The following is a 20,886-nucleotide window of genomic DNA, read 5'->3' on the forward strand; positions in this document are numbered from 1 at the left end:
AATGAAAATTATATAATTGAGGAAGTCTAGTGTTAGTAAGAAAAAGTATAAGAAATGACAAAAAATAAGAATTCTTTCTGGAAAGAAATCGCTTACAATTCATTTGAAAAGTTTTTGGGGGTTATAACCATTTTTGAAAATGTTTCAATAATTGTGTGCAGTGAGACAGTGAAGATGAACACTTTAAAAAACAAAAAATAAAATATTTGTTGATGCCGAGGGGTTGCGAACTCCTGAAGTCAGGTGTATATTTTGGTTGAAGTCACTGGCGTAAAGTAAATTGAATTCACATGAAGTAAATTGTTTAACAAATAAAGCATGGTTGACGTATTATGATTAACAGCGAATTTGTTCAAGGCATTTTTTTCACATGAAAAATCATGTTTGAAATTACTAATTTTGGTGCTATATTTGTTTACATACTGTTGCGCGAACAATTAAATCGAAAAATCGAGGATTCTCAGGTTGTTAAAAATTTAATTGTGAGGATTCATTTAAAAAAAGGATCAAAATCCTGTAGAAAATTATGCGCTGTATATTTCTGGTTTTGAGTATTAAGATTTACGAACTTTGAAATGTTTTCTCCGGAAATGGTAATACTAGTTGTTTTATTCTATTTACAGATGTTTTTTAACGAACGTTATAATTAATTATTAAAGAAAAGAACAAAATGACGAGTTTCGATAAATACCCTTTATTCAATCGGAGTAACATTTATGCTCGCTTAAAGCATATTACTGAACTTATAATTCGTAGAACTTTTATCAAAGACAACAATAATAATAATATTAATGACAAGAACGTAACGACGTAAGTATTACTAATAAATACGAGAAAAAATATAAAAGCTTGGATGGATGCAAGAAGAAAGGACCAACGACGACAGCTATATTAATAATAAAATAAAAACAAATAATTCTATATTCACTCAAAACTAATCATAAGCCAGTCATATCAATCACCGTAATAATAAGAATTGCACTGATTTCAAGATTAATCGTAATTGTTCGACTATAGCTATTTCTAGTTTATTATTTCTCTCACTACACGGTGCTGGTTAAAATGTATTTCACGATAACGCATTTCATTCAGGTAAATAATTAATTCTCATTCTCCTACTTTTATTTACAGTATCACGTTCTAACATCTGTTGTAAAAATCAGTTTTTAATACACGAAGAAATGTGCTTCATTACTTCTCGTTGCACTTGCGTCCCGATTAATCGCGCTTTTCTCTATAACGAAACAACATCGACAAACAAAAGACTTATTGATCCAAACTCAACTCAAATCAAAATAATAGTTTGTCGAAAAAAAAAAAAAAAAAAAAATATGAACAAACAGCAAAATATAAAGAAAACGGAACTTAAGGTGAGAAACTTAAATACGTTCTAGAATGTACACGAACACGAGAAATAAAAATTGAACAATAATCGGATCTCTATGTTCGTGCGGGTGTTTAATCAGTCATCACATTCCCACTTTTAGTATACTTAACATTTATCCATTCCTCCTTTAGAGACTAGTTGCAACACTGTAATCTTTAAGAGCGTATAACTTTTAAATTTTAGGGTCTTTAGACAGGCGTACACATTATCGAATATATCGGAATATTTACAATATTTTTCAGAGTGCCATGCCAAAAAGAAATTTTGATTCCAGACAGAAGAACTTCGATGGAAAGCACATTATTTATCTTATAAAATTGATATGCAGGTGTCGGAAAAGAAGAAGAGCCTACATATTTCCATGCTATGATCTTAAAGTAATCGTTGGTTGTATTATTAAATATTTTAAGGAATTAATTAAAGAGAAACCTTCACTAAATATTTATATAAATTTGTGTCTTTACCCTCGAAGCACTGGTGTCCTTCAATCAACACATACGCGTGCGTCACGTAAATAAATTTTTGCAAACCTGCTGTGACAGGATAACACAATATAATTAAGATAATAAAAATTGCGAGGAATAGTTCAACAAATGACGACCTTGTTGTTACTTAAAGTTCACGTAGAAAAGTATATACAAAATTAATGTAACAATAAAAAGAGTAAAATACGAGGGTTTACAATAACTATACATATCACCAGATTAAGAGTGAGCCTTCCGAGAAATCTATCATCGCTACTTCGTAATTAATATCAATAATAAATAAATGAGTCTGACTATAAAATATTACTCATAAAGTCACTCCGTGCCTGCAATCATTTCCTTGATAAAATAAATTTATAGATAATCGGAATCTAAGGCACAAACAAAACCAGATAAAATTATAAATAATTTAATACAGAAAATTGCAAGTTTAAGTTTCATTGGAACATTGACTAATTGACTGCATATAAATCGAATCGATTTACTCCTTAATTGATTTCCAGCTCGATTCTTTGCTTTATTGACATATGCTAATTTTTTTATCGCAACTATTACGCAGTAGAAAATGTTTCAATTCTTTGCAATAATTTTTGATACCCAACGCCAACGATAGTATAATAATAATAATAATAATAATAATAATAATAATAATAATAATAATAATGAAAGTAATAATAGTAACTGGAAACAGTAGTAGCCCTGAAGACAATAGGGGTTGCATCGATAGTAAGAGATACGATAGCGATAAGTAGTAAAAGCAGATGCTATAGTAGATGAGATAAGATAAGCATGGCTTTAAGAGCAACCACAATAGTACTAATTACACAATAATGGAAAAGCAGCAAGGACTGATATACAGCTAAAGTAAATCTTTTTTTACATGACTTATTGCATAACCGTATAACCATTTTGAATAATATAAATGACTTATCTCTCCTAATGTATGTACAATAGTTCATGTAGCCGGTACTTATGTGGCACTATATCAATTATTTACAAGAAAAAATCGAAGATGTCGATCACTATTATCAATTGAATTATATTTACTTGTCCAATAGACCACGTTTTGGATTTTAAACACTCGCCTTTACTATGTGATGTTCTTCTTTTAGGAAAAGAGTTTCGGAATTTGATTTCCGTTCTTAAATGGATGATTCAATTCCAATTTGTTATTTGAGATTGAAGCCAAATTCAAACTGGAGAAGAGAGAGAGAGAGAGAACTCTTTCTTGACGTGCACTGAAATGTTTTTAACTCTTTACATCTTGTTACTTTCACATACTCAAAATATCAATTGTGTCTTTAAATAAATGGCCAAATTGCTTCACATTCAATACATTTTTTAAACGTTCACTAATATTTCTTGGGCCTTCTCCAGATTTTGACTATATGTTCACTGTTCATGAACATTGGCGATAGCAAATAAATTAAAATAGAAAGATTTAAATCATGTCTTTCGTGGCGACTTTTCCAATAAGGATGGGAAGAATAAATATATGGCCATAATGAAAATTTGTCATCAGACTCAAACTAAATTTGGATTAGGTTCCTTTTTTAATTTTTACCCAATCTGACGCTTTTTCTGTAATATGAAATTGAAACATCCTTTTTGAACTGCAGCTGGTACATAGGCTGCTGAAACATAGATTCCTGCTACTCCTAATTATTAAATTGAGTATAAACTCTTAAATTTAATTTCCACAGTTTTGATCCAGAACGGGTCATTGTTCAATTAGTAATTTGATAAGCTCTAAATGTGGTCTCAGATTGGCGTCGGGAGGACCGTAAAGTCTTGAAGCGCAGTCTTGACAGTTTCATAGATAGGCCTTTGAGTTTCATCGGCGCAGTAACCATCCGTGGTGCACAAGGTCTGCAATTTCGTAATGTAATTGTCGAAGTTTTCATGTCCCATCTTTTCCTGGGGTCCACTCGGAGCATTAGGAATTCGAACATGTTCCAAAAGCGTAATCATGTTCTCTCTCAGCGAATGATAGTAGTTGTTTAGATTATTATTGCGCTGTGATATCGTTGTGGACTCCTGGGAAGAGGAAACGAAATTAAGTAAGTTTAAATCTTCAATTTTCCTATGGTTATTACCCAATCGATAATCGACCTTTCATGATGGAATATGGATCGATTGCCGGCAATTGGAGTATTAATATGACCAGCAGATGGTCACTTATCGACTGAGCAACTCACCTTGTCACCCTGCTTCAGTTGATTCTCCATAGCGGTAATGTCAGAGCGCAGGCGCAAAACCTGTGACTCGACTCGGGCATTCTCTCTCTGGAGTTCTGTGATTTCAGCCTCCAGTGTGTAGAGATCCTCACCGTGAGCACCTACAGTTCCACTACCGCTGGTGCTCACCTGACCAGCACCCACCGCACCACCCTGACCCGGACCACCGGCATCCATCCCTATGGGGTATAAGCTCAGATTTAACACTAGCTCCAGAAGTACCTATAGCGTCCGTTAGCGTGGCCAATCTCGTAACTTTTACCCAATATGATCGTCTCAAATCTGATCCACTAGGAATCAAAACACTGGACATATTTAAGATGTCCTTAAAAATATGCATGTATTCAGGACGTCTTAAAAATCTCCAATGTGCCCACTTATACTAGGTAATTTCATCACGAGCTTATTAGAAATCTACCAGGATGAGACGACTCATAATGAGAAAATGGTACTTTATTGCCCACTCTGATTTTATGCTTTCCTACTTTAAGTCTTAAGTGATCCTGTGTATTACTAGAGCTCTATTTTTCTGTGCAGTCAATTAAGCATTAGATTAATTTCCTATTCAAGATTGAGAAATTGAAGCATTTTAATGGGTGAAAATTCTTATACTAGTTTTTTTATAAGAAATGAAAACATCGCGAAATGGTAACTATTGTTTAAAAAGACGTGTGCGAGCTAAGGCAGTAAAATATATTCAGCTGGCAGGAATCGGGGTATTGTTCCTACTGCAAAAATATCATGTGTCCTTTGACTGAACAGCAAAATTTACTGACCTTCAAATTCACAGATAATTAAGTGTCTGATTATCAATTAGTATTTTCTCTCGATCCAAATTTAAAAAAATGAATGATCAGTAGACATTTTGCGGTAGGAAATCTCAAGGAAATTGGGACGAGCGTGAGGTGCCATCATACCAGATATAAGAAAAATGGAGGATGGTTCCGAGTGTTGGTATCCGTATCTTTTGAACATTATTACAATTTTTAAGAATACGAAAAATTGACTGGTTTTTAATTGATCCGGTACCAACACTCGGACATAGTCAAGTAAGGCACTCGTGTGTGGATCTGTATGTAACACCGAAAACACATAAACAAGTGGCGAGTACGTCAGTCCCTTACCTTCAAAAGTAAATGTTCTCCTCAAAGCTCAATGACAGGAAAGGAGCTGATCGTGATCCCAGAATAAATCAGAATATATTATTTTTCATCATAATGGCGTCGGCTCGTTTAAGTTTCTATTTTTTTTATATACGAGGAAGTGGTATACGCGAGAGAAGAAAGAAAGGCAGAAGAATAGTGAATCATAATCCAGGTGCTCCATACAGTCTAAATCTGATAATTAATAAATCAGTAGACTCTTAATAAATAAATAACTAAAAATAAATCTAACGATGAAGAATCTTGTGATAAATTTATTCTGAAAATACACCTGAATCATGTAAACGAAACGAAAAATGAACAAACTGATACAGAGACATGATAGGAGTAGGATACATGAATCATAGAAGAAAGGAGAAAGGGAGAGGCTAATCTCATTGGTATGACAGCACATCATTGCGTGGATAGCACAGTGCAGAGCATGGCATAGTACAAGGTCAAGAATAAGGTTAAGTATACACAAATTGATTCTCATATGTTCTAAGTACCCAATTCGTCCAGTGTCAAGTCTAATCTAGCAAATTTTTATGACATTTATTTAGTTTCGTAACGGTTTGACACTTTATAATTATCATTTGTGCAAGATGATTTACATGCACCACCACGGATTGGACGTAAAGGGAGGAAGCAAAAAAAGGAAAAGCTGCATTCTACGAAAAACTTCGACCTTTCTCTACCTCGTGCTGATAAACCAACGACCATTTTCCCGATCGAGGGCATTTATCTCGTTTAAAGTTGAATATCTCTGCTCGAGAGCCTGAGATAATTGTTTAAATTTTATATCTTTGGAATGATTAGAATTCATTCCAGATTTTTTAGATATTTTTTAGATAAGTTTTGGAATTTGCATCTCGATGGCGGGTGATCATTGTCCATGGCCAAGAGTACAAGAGGTCATACTGTCACTACGGTCTTACCGGTGATCCCTTTGCTGTACATGGCCGACATATCTTCGAATTTGGGTTTTTTCACAGCATGTCCTGCAACGGGACAGCCCGAAAGTGACCTGTGCGTCGAAAACGAGCCGTTTATGTGCCCAATTCCGTCACAACCTGGAGTGGGACAATTCACCCCTTCAAATTTCATCGCTGTCGCTGCTGCTACTACTGCTTTATGTTGTTCCACACTTCCTCCAGATTCTAGAACTCTCATCTTGTTGCGATTCGCGATAGGACAACCCGAAGCACTATAACATAATGATTTATTTATTTGCTAGGTTAACATTTTTTATTTTTCTGGTTAACAAAAATACGATGAAAACTGGCCACAGAAACTAATAACAAAACTAAGGGAACAGATTAGCGGTATGCAAAAATAAAATAAGGTAGCAAGATTCTGGAATGTTTCAAATAAAATGAAAATAATCGTCCCGATTAGGCATTACCTGCGATGTGACAAAAATTTGCCAGTAGCGTGGCCAGAACCATCACAGCCTGGGATAGGACATCTGTTGTCCAACATCACCACCAAAACCATACATATATAGAATCCACAGAGCAAGCGTGAAATGAGCGGAAACCGCCAGATATTAGTCAGCGTCTTTGCTCTAACTCGCGTTAGTATGGGATCAGGGATTCCCCCTTTCACTTAAGGGAGGCTTTTAGTCCTTGCCCCATGGTGGTTTAGACAGCCATATAGCACCCTCATATTTAAGGTCGAAAATTTTGGATTTACGAATATTATAAGTCATTTTGTAAGCAGACTTATCCCTTTTTATTTTATAAAATTATAAAATTGCTTTCGGAATTTCAAGAAATTCTAGTTTGAAAACTGTATTCTGAAATATTTGTCATTAGGAAGATTTATTCAGCTAGAAAACTGTATATGGCTGTATGGATACAAGGAAACTCTTGCAATGTAAATAGTTTTTAAATGGATTTTATATAAAATAATTGAAGAGCCCATCAAAAAATGAACCTAGCTCGTTTTGTACATTCCTCTTTAAATTATCTTACAAACTCTTTTCCCAGGTCCAGCACGCGGCATTCAAAACTCGCTAAGTCCATTAGATGAATGATAAAATATAAGATATTTGGAAGTTTTTCATTCTTCGTCAACACGCGTATTACCAAACAACGATATGAATTTAATTTGAACGTCAATATTTATTACGATCATGCGTAACGATTAGTTTTTTAGGAAGCAACACTTACCGACTATTCGTTCCATGCGGTAAATGTTACAAAAATACAAAAAAGTTTCCTTTATTTTACATATTTTCAGACAATAATTTTTTTTTTTTGTTTGAGAAATCATGGACTTAGCGGCTTTTGAAGGTTCACTATTTTTTATATTGAAATTCCCTTCTCCCAAAATTAATCTTTCCATGTTTTCTATCTCAGAATCATGTGACTGGTTATTTTCATATAGTTTGAATAATATGGAATCACTATCACTATACAAAGACTTTTTATTATTTAAATATTTTTCTGCTTTTATAGAGGATGATTTTGGATCAAATGGATGAAATAAATAAAAAAATAAATGTTGATACTAACCTCAATGGTTCGGAATCTTGACCATCGCGAGGCTTGCTCTTCGGTTTGTTCGCCCTTGGACATCCCGAAAGACTTCTGTGGGACGAATAATTTCCGGTTACGTGTCCCGAACCATCACAACCAGGTGTTGGACATTTAAGTTCTTGTGAATGTGCCTGTATCTGAGATCTATCCGCTCGTGGACAACCAGAGAGGCTGAAAATAAAAGATGAACCAGATCCATCAAGCAAACTAGCTTGATAAAGAACCATGACGATCTGACGCTGCCTATCGTTTCCCATCGAATGAGACAATTGACGTATTTTCTATTTGCATCAATGTTAATAATGCATTCTCATTCTGTCTTGCAACAGCGTATTTATCGTCATGGGTTTGAGCGAACGCACACCTCACGAACGTCCAAAAATGGCAATATCTGCATGCACTTCTCGCGACGTTGCCAGACGTCTAATAAGATATCCATTGATATTTGATTATTATTTTGCAATACCATTTTATAAATAGTATCTTTACTTTTCGCAAGATAGGATTCTTAATAGAAGGTTCAGCTCTTCTTTAATATAAAAGTCTTTTAAAAATAACCTTCTGGCTTAAATGGTTCGATAATTGAAATTAAATTAAATTTTTAAAATATAAATAAATTTAGAATCTCCTCTCAAGGATACTTACTGGCTAACTTTTATGGGATCGAATCGCACGATTTGGTGGAGTCATGGACCTAATTGAGTAAAGATGGAGAGCGATATTTAGAAAAATGATGTTAATATGAAAAGGTACGCAAATGGCAACGTCGTGTTACATTCTGATCACTCACGAGGTGTCGCTCGTGAATCGTGATTTAAGTATGGAAATCGATCTTATTCTAAGAACACTGAAGGAAGAGCGGGGAACACACTCACACCTGACCCCAGTGAAACTCGCCAATTGCCAATTGTGATGCATTTAAAACTTAGAAACGAGAGCTATTTGACATTGTTTTTTGATAGGTAAAGAATCTATCTATGTTCAGTCTGTTATGACATGGTCAATGACAACAGTTCGCTACAATGCTGCCCACTCAAGGCTGGCAAAGTGTTGGGAGTACATCGCCAGGTATTCGTATAACTAATGGAACTACAAGATCTGAGTACTAAATTCGATTAAATATCAAATTAAGATGTTGCATAGTTCTGAATTCTAAGAAACATTAGGAAAACTAAGAATCTTGAGACAAATATTTGTCATGTAGGAAATGTTAATAGTTTACTTTAATAATTAGTTTTTTAGGAAACAAATATTTTTTCAATAATACTGAAACTATCAATAATAATAATCACGAAAGACAATTAAAAAATTTTGTATTATAGTTTTCAGAACTAAGAAGCAATTACCGTGATTTGATTTTAAAATTTTCTCACGAACTTGAAAGTGCCATTTTTCTGCGATTTTGTCATCCCTTTTCGTAGGGGTCGGGTCTATTGGGAAGAAACGAAATTTCATTCAACATGAAACTTATCTACACAGCTGTAACAATTAATCTTAACGAATGTAAGATATATAAAGAGACAGAGGATGAAAGAAATAGAGATAGAGAGAAAAAACGGAATAATAAACCAAAGAGGTATTAATTTAATAATAAATGCAAATATGCTGATACGTATGCGCAAGTATACAGAGTGTTTCGTTGATAAGATTTTGCTACGAATTACTGTACTATGAGGAACTTTCAAACACTGAGTAAATGTCCAGTTTTTGCATAAATGTTATTATTTTCAACATTTTCTGTTCATGCGGACAAATAAAAATATCCTGACGTTCTGTTTTTCGTCTTAGCAAATTAAACGTAGGATTACGTAACATTCTGTATGAAGTAAGTTTGTTTTGTTTCACTGAATTATTTTTTGCAAGACATTGAAAAAGCCACTACGCCACGGGCCAACAATAATTATTATTTAAAAAACGCCTTTAATTCTCGATTATGTATTTGATAAGTGTAAGTATTAAATACATCCTTAAATATCTTCACACGGATATTTGTTTTTCAGAAAAATTATAAAAATAAATGTTGATTCTTATTAATGATTGATTAAGTGTTGAAATAATTTTTCAAAATCTGATTTTTGAAGTTAAGAGAAATCAATCCATTTTTAAAATATACAAAATTTTCTGTTGGGTACAAAATGATTGTTCAATCGTTGAAATGTTCAGATCTCAAAGTTTAGGATATTCTGCATTTAAAGTTATCAAACATATTTTAAATTTAGAAATCCTGTTTTCATACTGTTGCGTTGCTTTAATAAGTGAATGATTAATAATATAAATAAAAAATAAAAATTTAAACCTTCTTTAAGCTAACATATCACTGATTTTCTGGCCTATTATGCTTTTTTTTTAAATCAAACGTATATTTTAAATAAAAAAACAGTAACTATTAGGATAAAAGCTGAGGGACAGAAACATGGAGGGAACTGTATCAAAGTCATTTTTTCTGTACATGTTTTTATATGCGCGTGTGTGCGTGCGTGTCAATGTCAAGGTGGATTTCAAATTGAATGCTGCCTTGCCTTCTGTGGGTAGCGTAGTTTCCTGAGATATGACCCATGCCATCACAGGAGGACGTGGGACACTGAATCAGCTCCTTGCCATCGCGACCACGAGGGGTAGACCGAGGCGCGAAATTCAAAGATTGCCTCCTCATATTCATACTGTATCGAACACATTAACAATGAACAGAAAACTCACTACGTTTCCAAGCTCATCGTTCATTAAGTTTTCCGGGAATACCCATTCCTTTCATACAAAAAAATGAATCGCAAACGTACATTAAATTAGAGTCCATAGCAAATAAACAAAACATCTTTATTAATATTTTACACTAGAATACGTAAAAATTGATCGATTATTTTCTAGTAGGTTATGACCAAATTCATATTTTTTACGTTATTCTAACGCGAAATTTAAACTGGAAATAAAATTATAACCTGTATTCAGATATAAAATCGTTTTATATATGTATAATGAGTTTTTTATTGAAAAAATGTTCAACTAATATTACTGAAAGAATTCTTTTCCATGTTACCTTCAGTAAACTTTGTATGAAACTGTAAGTCAATTGAGATCCAATGCTTGCACGCAAATTACTTTAACATCATAGGCTATCTAGAAGACTGGAAATAGAACAAACATAAAAATTGGGGGCAGTTTCGACGGCGGTGGCGTGAGACAATATGAAAAACGTTGAAAGTGCACTTGAAGTACAAGGGGTAGGGTGGAGGACAGGGCAGTGGTAGAAGAAGGATACGTGGTTAGCTTGCAGGCTAACTCCTACTTCTCAGTTCTCGCAGGTCTCGTAGATCCGAGAATCGAGGCTATGAGAAACCCCGAAACCTCAATGACCCTTGAGTGGGTACGATATTGCCGGAACCCCCACCCACCGGCTCAGTGCTTGAGTGCAATCACGCTGTGCGTACCAACCTCTGCTTCTCAACTCAGTGTTCCAAACGTCTAACCATTTCTCTCCCAACCACTTAAACTTTGATCTTTTCAATCCCAGCTTTAAGCGCATCTAACTGTTTACAATCGTGTCTAGATTCCACTACCTTCAGGAATAAACTTTCTGTAAAATCTGTAATTTAGTTGTATACTACACAGCTAAAATTAGAGCTTCTAAATATCTGCACTAGCATTTAGATGAAGAAGACGACCACTCAAATTAAAGTTAAATTCCGGTTAGAAATCTAATAAGGTGATATCTTCTATCGAAAAGATCAGTAGACAGAAAATAAAACTGACGTTCTTGATAGTTAGATTTAATCTCCCGATCTCTTAATTCAGCAAGAAAATAATAGACCCTTATGTGAGTTTTCAATAAACCGCTTCCTTATCCATTATATCTAAGGGAAATAAATCACGATATCAAACACTGGTTCGGCTACTTCAGAGCATCCGATAAACGCCCATAGAGACCTTAATTCGCTTGGATCGCGAACGTTGCTATATTAACTTCTTATATTGGCTAAAGCCATTAATAATCTTGAAGTATTGCTATCGACTGACTTCGGAGCTACGGCCATAAGTTCCCGCACGTCCTATCCTTTATTTTGTCAAATTCAAGAGGGAGAAAGCGTTCTATCCAGATATTTTTTCTCAAATCGAAGAAGAAATTAACTCATGTCACAAATCCCGCAATCTTCCATTTTTAAATTTTAAGACGCCTTCACTTAATAAAAAGAATGAAGATCCCTGTTTGGTGACATTGACTTGAAATTCAACGCCAAATAATAAATATATGATCGAATTTTACCAGATGCTTAAATATCGAGATTGGAACTTCTTTAGTAGAGGGGATTAAATTCTGAGGTTGAATACTTTAGAATTTTGGCCATCGAGTTTCGATGAAGTTAAGTTTGAGGAGGGCGCAGAACAGGTTCCCAGCGGCTTGGAGGTGTTCCGGGTCCTAACCCCGACGCGACGGGACGACGGGTTTCGCCCCATAATCCAGTGCGGTGGCAACTGATTATACCCCACCTTCCTTCGACCTTATCCTCCCTCGCCAAGCCATCACCTCCAACCCCTTTACCACCCCCACCCACCCCTTCTCTTTTACCATACCACCGAGCTTTACGTCAATTAGAATAAGGTTGGCACTTTCGCTACGAAGAGTAATTACTTTAATTAACAAAATGGAGGTAGGTATGCGCGCCTCCGCCGGCTTAACCGCCTCCTTGACTCCATTGCCATGAGAATCGCGCGATCCTTTTCCCAATATTAGAAAGGAATAAACAACTCGCATGCAGATCATCTCCAATGATATACCTCCGGCTCACCAGAATATTTCTGACATGATAGATCATTAGGGAAGTTGAATAGTTAGAAACTTGAAATAATATACTTTCTAATTCAAGATCTTCGTTTAAAATTTGAATGAGGACCTATTTCAGATGAATGAATCTCGTTTTCCAGTGAACCGGGCTTACAAACCAGAAAAATTTAAATATCTAAACAAGAAAAAAACCTACTTGTCATCCTTGCCCGATGGCTTGTCCAGGGGTCCAAGTGTATGCTGAGGGGGCGGCATACTATAGCAGGGAGCAGGAGAATATCCTGCTGGAATTTGATAACTGGAAGTCACAGGTCCTCCTGGATAAGTTCCTCCACAATTGTAACCAGCGGTTGGATATGGGGTGTAGGTATTCCCAGGATACTCGGCCTGCACTCCGGTCATTCCATATCCGGGATGTGGACTCATGGGACCATACCCTGTAAAAAGAAAATCTTTCTTTGCTTCTCCATTCTCCTATCTTCGCTCCAAATTACCTGTCGACGCTCAATATCCGATTCTGCCCAGAAAAAAAATGTTTTAGATTCTAGTTTTAAATTGGCTTGACCTTCTCGATTCTAATCTGAAATCCGCCAGTAGCTAGATACTTATTTATCGTTATCATTCATAAAAAAGAAGAAATATTTATCATAATTTTGCATAGAATTTTAATTTAAAAATAGTTTAAACTCAAATAAATAAAGGACATTTCCCTTTTTCACCAGGAATTCTTCATTTATAAACTCCAAACGAGAGGATTGCCCCAACACAGTAGAATTTACCATCCTTTTTTACCAGAAAAAGAAGAATTTAACGAGACACAAAAATGACGAGTATCTTCATATAGGAGAACACACACGCTATCACAGGATTGACAGAGAGAGCGTAATATAAGCGGCGTTAGTGAACGATGTCAGCGAGTCCGTATGTTTCAATTTCAATAACTGCTCCCTGGCGTCAGAACCGTATCACCGGACTTTTGCTGGCTTCGTGTACGCGAAATATTGATAATTAACAACGGCCGTGTACCCGTGAGGATGGGGTTGGGTGGTCGTGTTGGTATGCAGCAAGAGTGTAGATGGTATTTGAAATGCCAAGGCATGGCGAACAAAATGAGAGCTGGGCATAGATGCCTGTTATGGGTCTCATGTACCGTTCGGGTGAATTTTTATTCGGCAGTTGTAACCGCGTATGCCCTCAAGGGAAACGCCGAGCTCTTTGTTCTATTCGAATGCCTCCTGCTTCCACCCCCTGGCTTTTGATCATTATTGTGCCACGCTCGACGTTACATTTTGCTAGTGTAGTGACAAGAGTCTCGGTAAAGTATGCGTTTCTAGATCCCGACAAGTTTACCATGTTTTCGAAGATTATTATTTTTTCGCGAATAAATAAAAATAAATATTTTCCGGTTAAGTAGTGGTTTGACCCAATAACCCCACTTGTGTTATGGTTAGGAATGCAGTCATCGTCTTACCAGTAGGATCTCTGTAAGCATCCATATAATGCGAACCCCCACTGTCAGGTGTACTTTCTCGACTATAGGCTGCATGCACGCCGGGTGGTGGAAACCCTGGAACCGGCCTGATTCCAGGACCCCCACTGAAGTTAACTGGCTCATTTGCTGTGGAGAAGTCAACTGGTTCAGTTTGTTCCTCAATTGGTCTAGGTGGTGGAAAACTAGGCCCGACAGAAACTGCTACAGCTTCTCCATGAGCGGTTGAATACTGAGGACTTGGCGCCCCACTATAATGTACCAAATTTTTTAGAAAATTTAATAAGAAATATGAGTTAAGATGAGTATGTAAAGACAAATATAAACTATTCACCTATGCAATCTGTTGACACTGAGGTCAAGGGTTTGCCCTTGAGGACTTGGTACTTGAGGACTAGCTGTGAGGTGAGGACTAGCTGCTGCCTGCGGACTTCCTCCAACTGTTTGACCACCTCCATACTGCGGACTAAGGCTATTTGATCCATATGGTGGGGCCTCAACATAAAAAGATTTGTCAGGTTATATTATCACAATATATTAGTCAATTCTGTTTAGATCTTGATAAACGAATATTTTTTAACAATCTTTACAGAAATAGTTACCTGTGGACTAGTAGATGTAACGCTAGAAGTCGAGAGGTCCATCACTGATCCACCTGGTGAAGTTGGAGGACCTCCTGGCTTCTGCATCTGTTGTACTTGAGCAACGGTCACACATTTGACTGTAAGAATAAATAATTTTATAATAATAAATAAGTAGAACAAAAATTGGACATCTCTATCTTGATGCAACTTTTAAATTTTACCATCTTCTGATTTCATCATTTCAGCAGCAGTTGCAGCTGCCATGGCCATCTGATGCTGCTGAGCAGCGACGGCCTCCTGCTGATAAACTCGTTCTTGTTCCTCAGATGTCATTCCAGACTGCCCCAGATAGTACATATTAGTCCTTGAATGCAGTTGTTGTTGCTGTTGTGGTTGAAGAGGGGCGCAGGTTTGAGTCTCATACCTATCGTAAACTGAAGCAGTGCCAGGATCGTAGGGTCGGTGGTTAGCAGCACTCACGACTACATTTTCATAGCCTCTGGCTGAGGTAATTTCATTCGAATAGGTGACCACAGGCCTGGCAATATTACCAGCAGATGGATGCATGTAAGCTCTGGCATGTTCAGCAGATCTATGATGGTAGAGATCGTCTGCAGATGCGGCTGCTGCAGCAGCTGCTGCTGCAGCCATCATGGCTGATGATTCATAAGGAGACCTCTGGGACATCTGATGAGGCATCCTAGTGTCTTCCACCATGGGCATTGGGTAGGATACTGTTGGTTGCATTGGCAACACGTGATGTGCCGGATGCTGACTAGGGTGATGGATTGTTGCTCCCATTGACGACCTTGAGCCCATGGCGTCCATCGAGGACATCGAGGAAGAATTTGAATCCTGATTCAAATAAGAATCGTAGCTTTGCCTTAACGAAGGTGGAGGAGGTGGTGGTGGTGAATTCACTCTGCAAGAAGAAGCGTCCTCTGTTTTTGGTATCAATAAGTCTGAAGACTGCGTTCTTCCCGGTAAGGCGTTGCAGCAACTCGTACTGCTCGAACTGTTTTCTGTTTTGGGTATCACTTTGCTAATCCTGATCGAAGTGTCTTCTGGGGTTTTCGGGGGTTTTATACTGATTCCTACGGACTTCGTTGATGAGTAGTAGTCGTAGGATGGTGAACTCACGACCGGTTTGGCTTCCTGTGTTGAAGATCCGTATTGGGTGTAAAGTTTCCCATCCATTGTAGAAGGCAAGAGATTCGTACTGATATATTCTGGAGGTATTCCTGACACTGAAGAGGAAAGAATTATGAACTATTAATTGTTTGATTCTAAATGGTTTCTATTTTAAGAGCGCCCTCCAGTGTAAGAATTAAATATTAAAAGAGATTCATGCCCAGTAGAAAATTAGCCAATTCGCGAAGATAACTCAGTATTATAGCGTTTGTGAATGTTGGTAATTTTCCAAATGGGCTTAAATCATAAAAGGTTTGTAGTAATTGAAATTGAACAATATCTTAGATTATTTTTTCGATTAAAAGCTGAAGCTATGCATCTAATATATTAATACAAATGACAATATCAAGTTCGTGTTGCTGTGATAGATGCACAAAAACCATTTGCACAAAATATTGCATTTGAAGTAAATTTTTTAGAATAATAAGTTTTTCTACAAACGATTTGCTGTGATGTGCTACTACAGTTGTATAGACATCCTACGATTTTTGTAAAAGAGGTCTTGCTCTAGTGCTTAGTGTTGTCTACCTAATCGTTAATGAATATAAAAAGTTTTAGATTAGGTTCAGGATAGAGGATGAAAAACAAAAAATGTGCTCTAATTTGAAAATCTTTGTACGAGCAACCATATTGAAAAATGATCATCAGGCGGAATTTTTGTAAGAAAAATATTTAGAACCATTCTTGTTGATTGTTTGTAATGTAGGTATCTTTAACATCGAATTTTGTCGGTGTGATTTTCGATCAGGCTTGATCGCCTTACCTTGAGCCTTGTGTCGTGCCTCACGGACGGCCTGCTTATTGGCCGCAGCGATGGGGCATCCGGATAAGCTCCTGTGAGTGTTCCGATTGGAGCTGACATGACCGCGGCCGTTGCAACCAGGCGTTGGGCATTTCAAAATAGTCTCATGCATCGCCAGAACTGCGAGAACCCAGACACGTGCGAGGTTATAGACACGTCGATAAAGACAATTGACACGCATCAGAATCGAGTAGAATCTTTAGAGCCATATTATGAAGTAAAAGATATCGATTAAAGGGTTTGATTGATTGCGACGAATTCTGAGTTCAACGTTAAGAGTGAAGGTCTCCCGATTATCAACTAAACCAAGTGCCTAAAGAGACTTGAGAGGATTTTGAGACAAATAAAATAAATAATAAATATGCTTTACATGTGGCTTACAATAAATAAAGGTAAGATGCAATAATTATATCGAGCGGGTAGAGAGAAACAAAATTAACGATATGATCGAGAGACAAATTAACATACAAAAAAAAAACAATATCAATCAGTGTACGTGCTAACCTATATACTCAATATTACAATCTCAGGGGTTCCTCTTATAGTGTTTTCTGGATTCAGAAATTAAAAAGATATCTCTTATAATGTGTAAATTGCCATCGACTTATGTTAGAGAACCATTACGGAGAGTTGATGTACTAGAATCGATTATTATTATTATTAAGCGTGATAAATAATAATTCTTCTTTCTAACTTTTGTAAGTCAATTTGGGACACGAAGCTTATCATTTAAAATTATAAGCTGGAATGATAAATGAAAAATGTACATTGCAATTGTCAATTGAAATTGTACCCTGAAATTTAGGAGAGACGTCCTTAAGACTGATTAGAACATCAAAGTGTTTGAGTGGTTGATTTGCAAAGTTAGATAAGTATATTTACTGTGAGGATTATGTAAGTGTATTGATGTACGAAGAAGCTTAGGGGAATAAAGGCAGTTCTATAACCGCGTGATATGCATGGTCACGGACCACAGATATACATAATTATCATAATTGTCATTATACTCGATTGCTGAGATCCTCCTTCAGATTCTGGCGTGTGTGCATGCCGGGATATCGCCCGTGTCTCGGGGTCTCGAGTTCTCCAAAGTAGTACGGCAACAAAATCAAGTCAAGTGTGGTGAAAACTTTCTACTAATAAACTACGAACAGAATGTTAAATTAAACAAATGTGAACACAATAAATAAAGCTCTCTACCCCGCAAACAAAAAGCACAAAAAATAACTGACATACATACGGGAGCCCGACTCCATCACCAAGAATGCGTTTTGGGAACAATTTGACAAGGAAATTATCAATAATTCTTTCAAATAATTAAATCGATAAATAATTAATTTATTACTTTGCTTTCAAATCTTAAGTTATTTTGTTTATATGAATATATTTAAAGCAACTAAAAATTGTGTAGAAGAATTTATTTCGATGAAAATTAATAAATTTATAATTTAAAGATTGATTCGTGATTTTGAACTTTCCTTGCCATTTTTTGTGCCGGAAAAGAGACTCACGCATTCTTGTGTAAACTGAAGATGCACTATAGAGCTACATTAAGATGTAAAACTAGTTATGGCAATACTCACTCTCTGGGGTCAGCTTATCTTTGCGTGGACAACCGGAAAGGCTGCGAACAATTTTTTTTACACTTTTAGTACAAATAATTCTAAAATTTTTAAAAACTTTACGTGAAATCGTAGGCGACCATATCAGCGATTTGTTTGTTGATTTCTCTTCTAAAATCGGATCTAAAAACGTCCCAATATTCATTTTTTTGTTAGCATTTTTCTAATTCAACCGAATCAATGCGTGCAGTTACGAATAGTAAATATCTCCGATCGATGTGAAATTGCGTATACTCATGTATTTTGACTCGTTGATTACGAAAATGATAGTGAAAATACGCGAAAATTTGATTTTCATGATGAAAACCATGAAAAACCCATAAAAATAATGCTTTTTGTGTTTATCTTAGTAAATAATAAAAATTTACGAAAAAGCTTAAAATAAAAGTTGTAGATATTAAATAAAAATATATTTTATGTGAAATACATTTTTACTCAGTGAGTAATAGTTTTCGAGGAAACGACGATTAATATGATAAATTACATAAATACAGCTGTATATGTAGGGGGGTTACCCTGTAACTAGTTACAGAAAAAAATGTTGGTCAAACCTCTTCCCCTTTCCAACGTCTCGTGGGGAGGGGGGCACCATTGTGACAGATTACAGAAATAATTTTGGTCGAACCTCTACCCCGTTCCAATGTCTCGTGGGGGGTAGGAAGGCACCCCTATGACTTGTAACAGAAATAATGTTGGCCAAACCTCAAACCCATGGTTTCCACCATGAAAATGAAATTTGTGCCTATACTTACTATCATTTTCGTGATCAGTGAGTCAAAATACATGGGTATCCGCAGTTTCAAATTATTCGAAGGTATGTACTATTTGATACTTTATCCGAATCAATAAAACAAAGGCTGAAAAATTCAAGAAAAAAGTTCTATCAAATTAAAAAAACGATGAAATGCACACCTCGATCATTACTGATAAGTTAAAAGTATTTTTTTTCTTTTTTATGTTCCCGTTTCGAATGATATGATAAAGCAAAACGAGTATAGTTACTGTTTCTATACAAGTTGTAGGTGTGTAAAAATTATTTTACAGGTGAAACTGTCTTGAATGGGAAATTTAGACACATAGATTATCGAATCAATGGATAGAGTGATTGTCTAGATATTAATTAAGCACGTTCACAAATGGACGGTTAATGGACAGGAAGAAACGTGTGCGGCACGTCGGCAGTTAATTGATGATAATTGTTTACCTGCGGTGGTGCGAATAGAGTCCGGTCACGTGACCCTGCCCCGTACAACCAGGGGTCGGGCACTTGTTGCCCTCTGCAACAAATCAAACCACCCGTGCATGAGCGAATGAGTCCAAAAGTATTTCTAGTTTATACTTAATTATAAAAAGCATGCACCTTGCATAAGCTTTAATTATAGTCCATTGATCGAAGCACTCACTTGCAACAAATTTATAAAATAATACGAGTTGAAAAAATTTACAATAAGAGAATAAAATGAAATATTATTTTAGATATTTAATTACAATTACAAAGTTTTATGACTACTAAGATAAACTTTAATTAAAAGAATCAAAATTCAACATTTTCTTTAGACCTAATACTTCATTCTAAACTTTAAAAAACATTTGTCTTCAAAAGGAAATGTTTTTCTAAACTGATTGGAATTAATTATAAATTTTCTACAATATTTATCAGATATGCTATTGGCTTCTACTATTTCTTAGTACGTATCTCATATTTCAAAAACAAGTTTAGTTATATGTCCGACATTAGATATTTTATTCAGAAGGACCACGGATTATCATTCCGCCAGCGTCGTATCGTGTTGAGTAGAAAGATGAGATAGAAAGGCTTAATATACGTCAAAATGAACATAAATTATTGACCAGAAGACAAGCAGCGTATTTGGCTTCTCAAAAGAGCTGATTTGACATCCGAAGAAAGAAGGAATTCGTTGAAAAGCTATTCACATTTATTTCACCAATATATTAAAAGCAGCTTTTTTATATTGATGAGTGATTGCATTTAGAGATTTTTACACTTATTTGTGTGTGATTGTGGTGAAAAGTTATAGTGGTGTTTAAGCTTGGAAGAGGATAGAAAGGATTGCGTGCGGACGTTCTACATTTTGTCGTGAGCGCCCCACGAATTTCCGAATAGCCTCTGGGATTCAACAGTCCCACGCCTAAGCCACTGAGATTAGCACCGTCAACGTGGTGGACGTATAAACACTCGAGAAACGAAGGAGCGGCAATACCACTTGCTTATTGTCATTTTAACTTCATATTGTTACGCAAGAAAATCTAGTGCAAGTTAGTTTAATTGTTGGCAGACGGAGGCTGAATTATTTCCAAGTTTGCAGCTACGCACGTGATTTAATAAAATTCTTCTAAAATTGAGATGATCATGAAAATTTATATAAATGCAGCATTATATTTCGGAGTCTGACGTACATAAATATTTGACACATTTTGATTTCCTTGGAGTTTATTTTACAGAAATTAATACGAGCAAAAACCGATCTGTTATCATTTTCATTCATCCGAATTGTCAATTTGACTAATTAAAATTGTGGGTCCGGATGCAATAAGGGCACATAAAATTTTTTCGTGCGAAAACGAAGTCCCCTGGAGGCTTTAGAAAAAATTTTCGAATTTTAATT

At 35.9% G+C, this 20,886-nt stretch overlaps 1 protein-coding gene across 1 annotated transcript in view; it reads right to left on the minus strand.

Moving 5' to 3' along the window:
- Positions 1-671: 671 nt before the first annotated feature.
- The window catches only part of LOC117179092, an 887,384-nt gene continuing 867,169 nt past the window's right edge, over positions 672-20,886 (minus strand). The window contains exons 7-19 of the mRNA XM_033370741.1: positions 19,464-19,536; positions 18,221-18,261; positions 16,599-16,757; positions 14,866-15,891; positions 14,663-14,781; positions 14,395-14,555; positions 14,043-14,311; positions 12,768-13,008; positions 7,771-7,965; positions 6,657-6,719; positions 6,190-6,458; positions 4,071-4,288; positions 672-3,909 (exon numbers count right to left, since the gene is read on the minus strand). Of these exons, the coding sequence (XP_033226632.1) occupies positions 3,634-3,909; positions 4,071-4,288; positions 6,190-6,458; positions 6,657-6,719; positions 7,771-7,965; positions 12,768-13,008; positions 14,043-14,311; positions 14,395-14,555; positions 14,663-14,781; positions 14,866-15,891; positions 16,599-16,757; positions 18,221-18,261; positions 19,464-19,536 (3,110 nt within the window). The 3' untranslated portion in view covers positions 672-3,633. The remainder of the gene's footprint in view (positions 3,910-4,070; positions 4,289-6,189; positions 6,459-6,656; positions 6,720-7,770; positions 7,966-12,767; positions 13,009-14,042; positions 14,312-14,394; positions 14,556-14,662; positions 14,782-14,865; positions 15,892-16,598; positions 16,758-18,220; positions 18,262-19,463; positions 19,537-20,886) is intronic.

This window comes from Belonocnema kinseyi, chromosome 8 (assembly GCF_010883055.1).
Source record: "Belonocnema kinseyi isolate 2016_QV_RU_SX_M_011 chromosome 8, B_treatae_v1, whole genome shotgun sequence".
NCBI lineage: Eukaryota > Metazoa > Arthropoda > Insecta > Hymenoptera > Cynipidae > Belonocnema > Belonocnema kinseyi.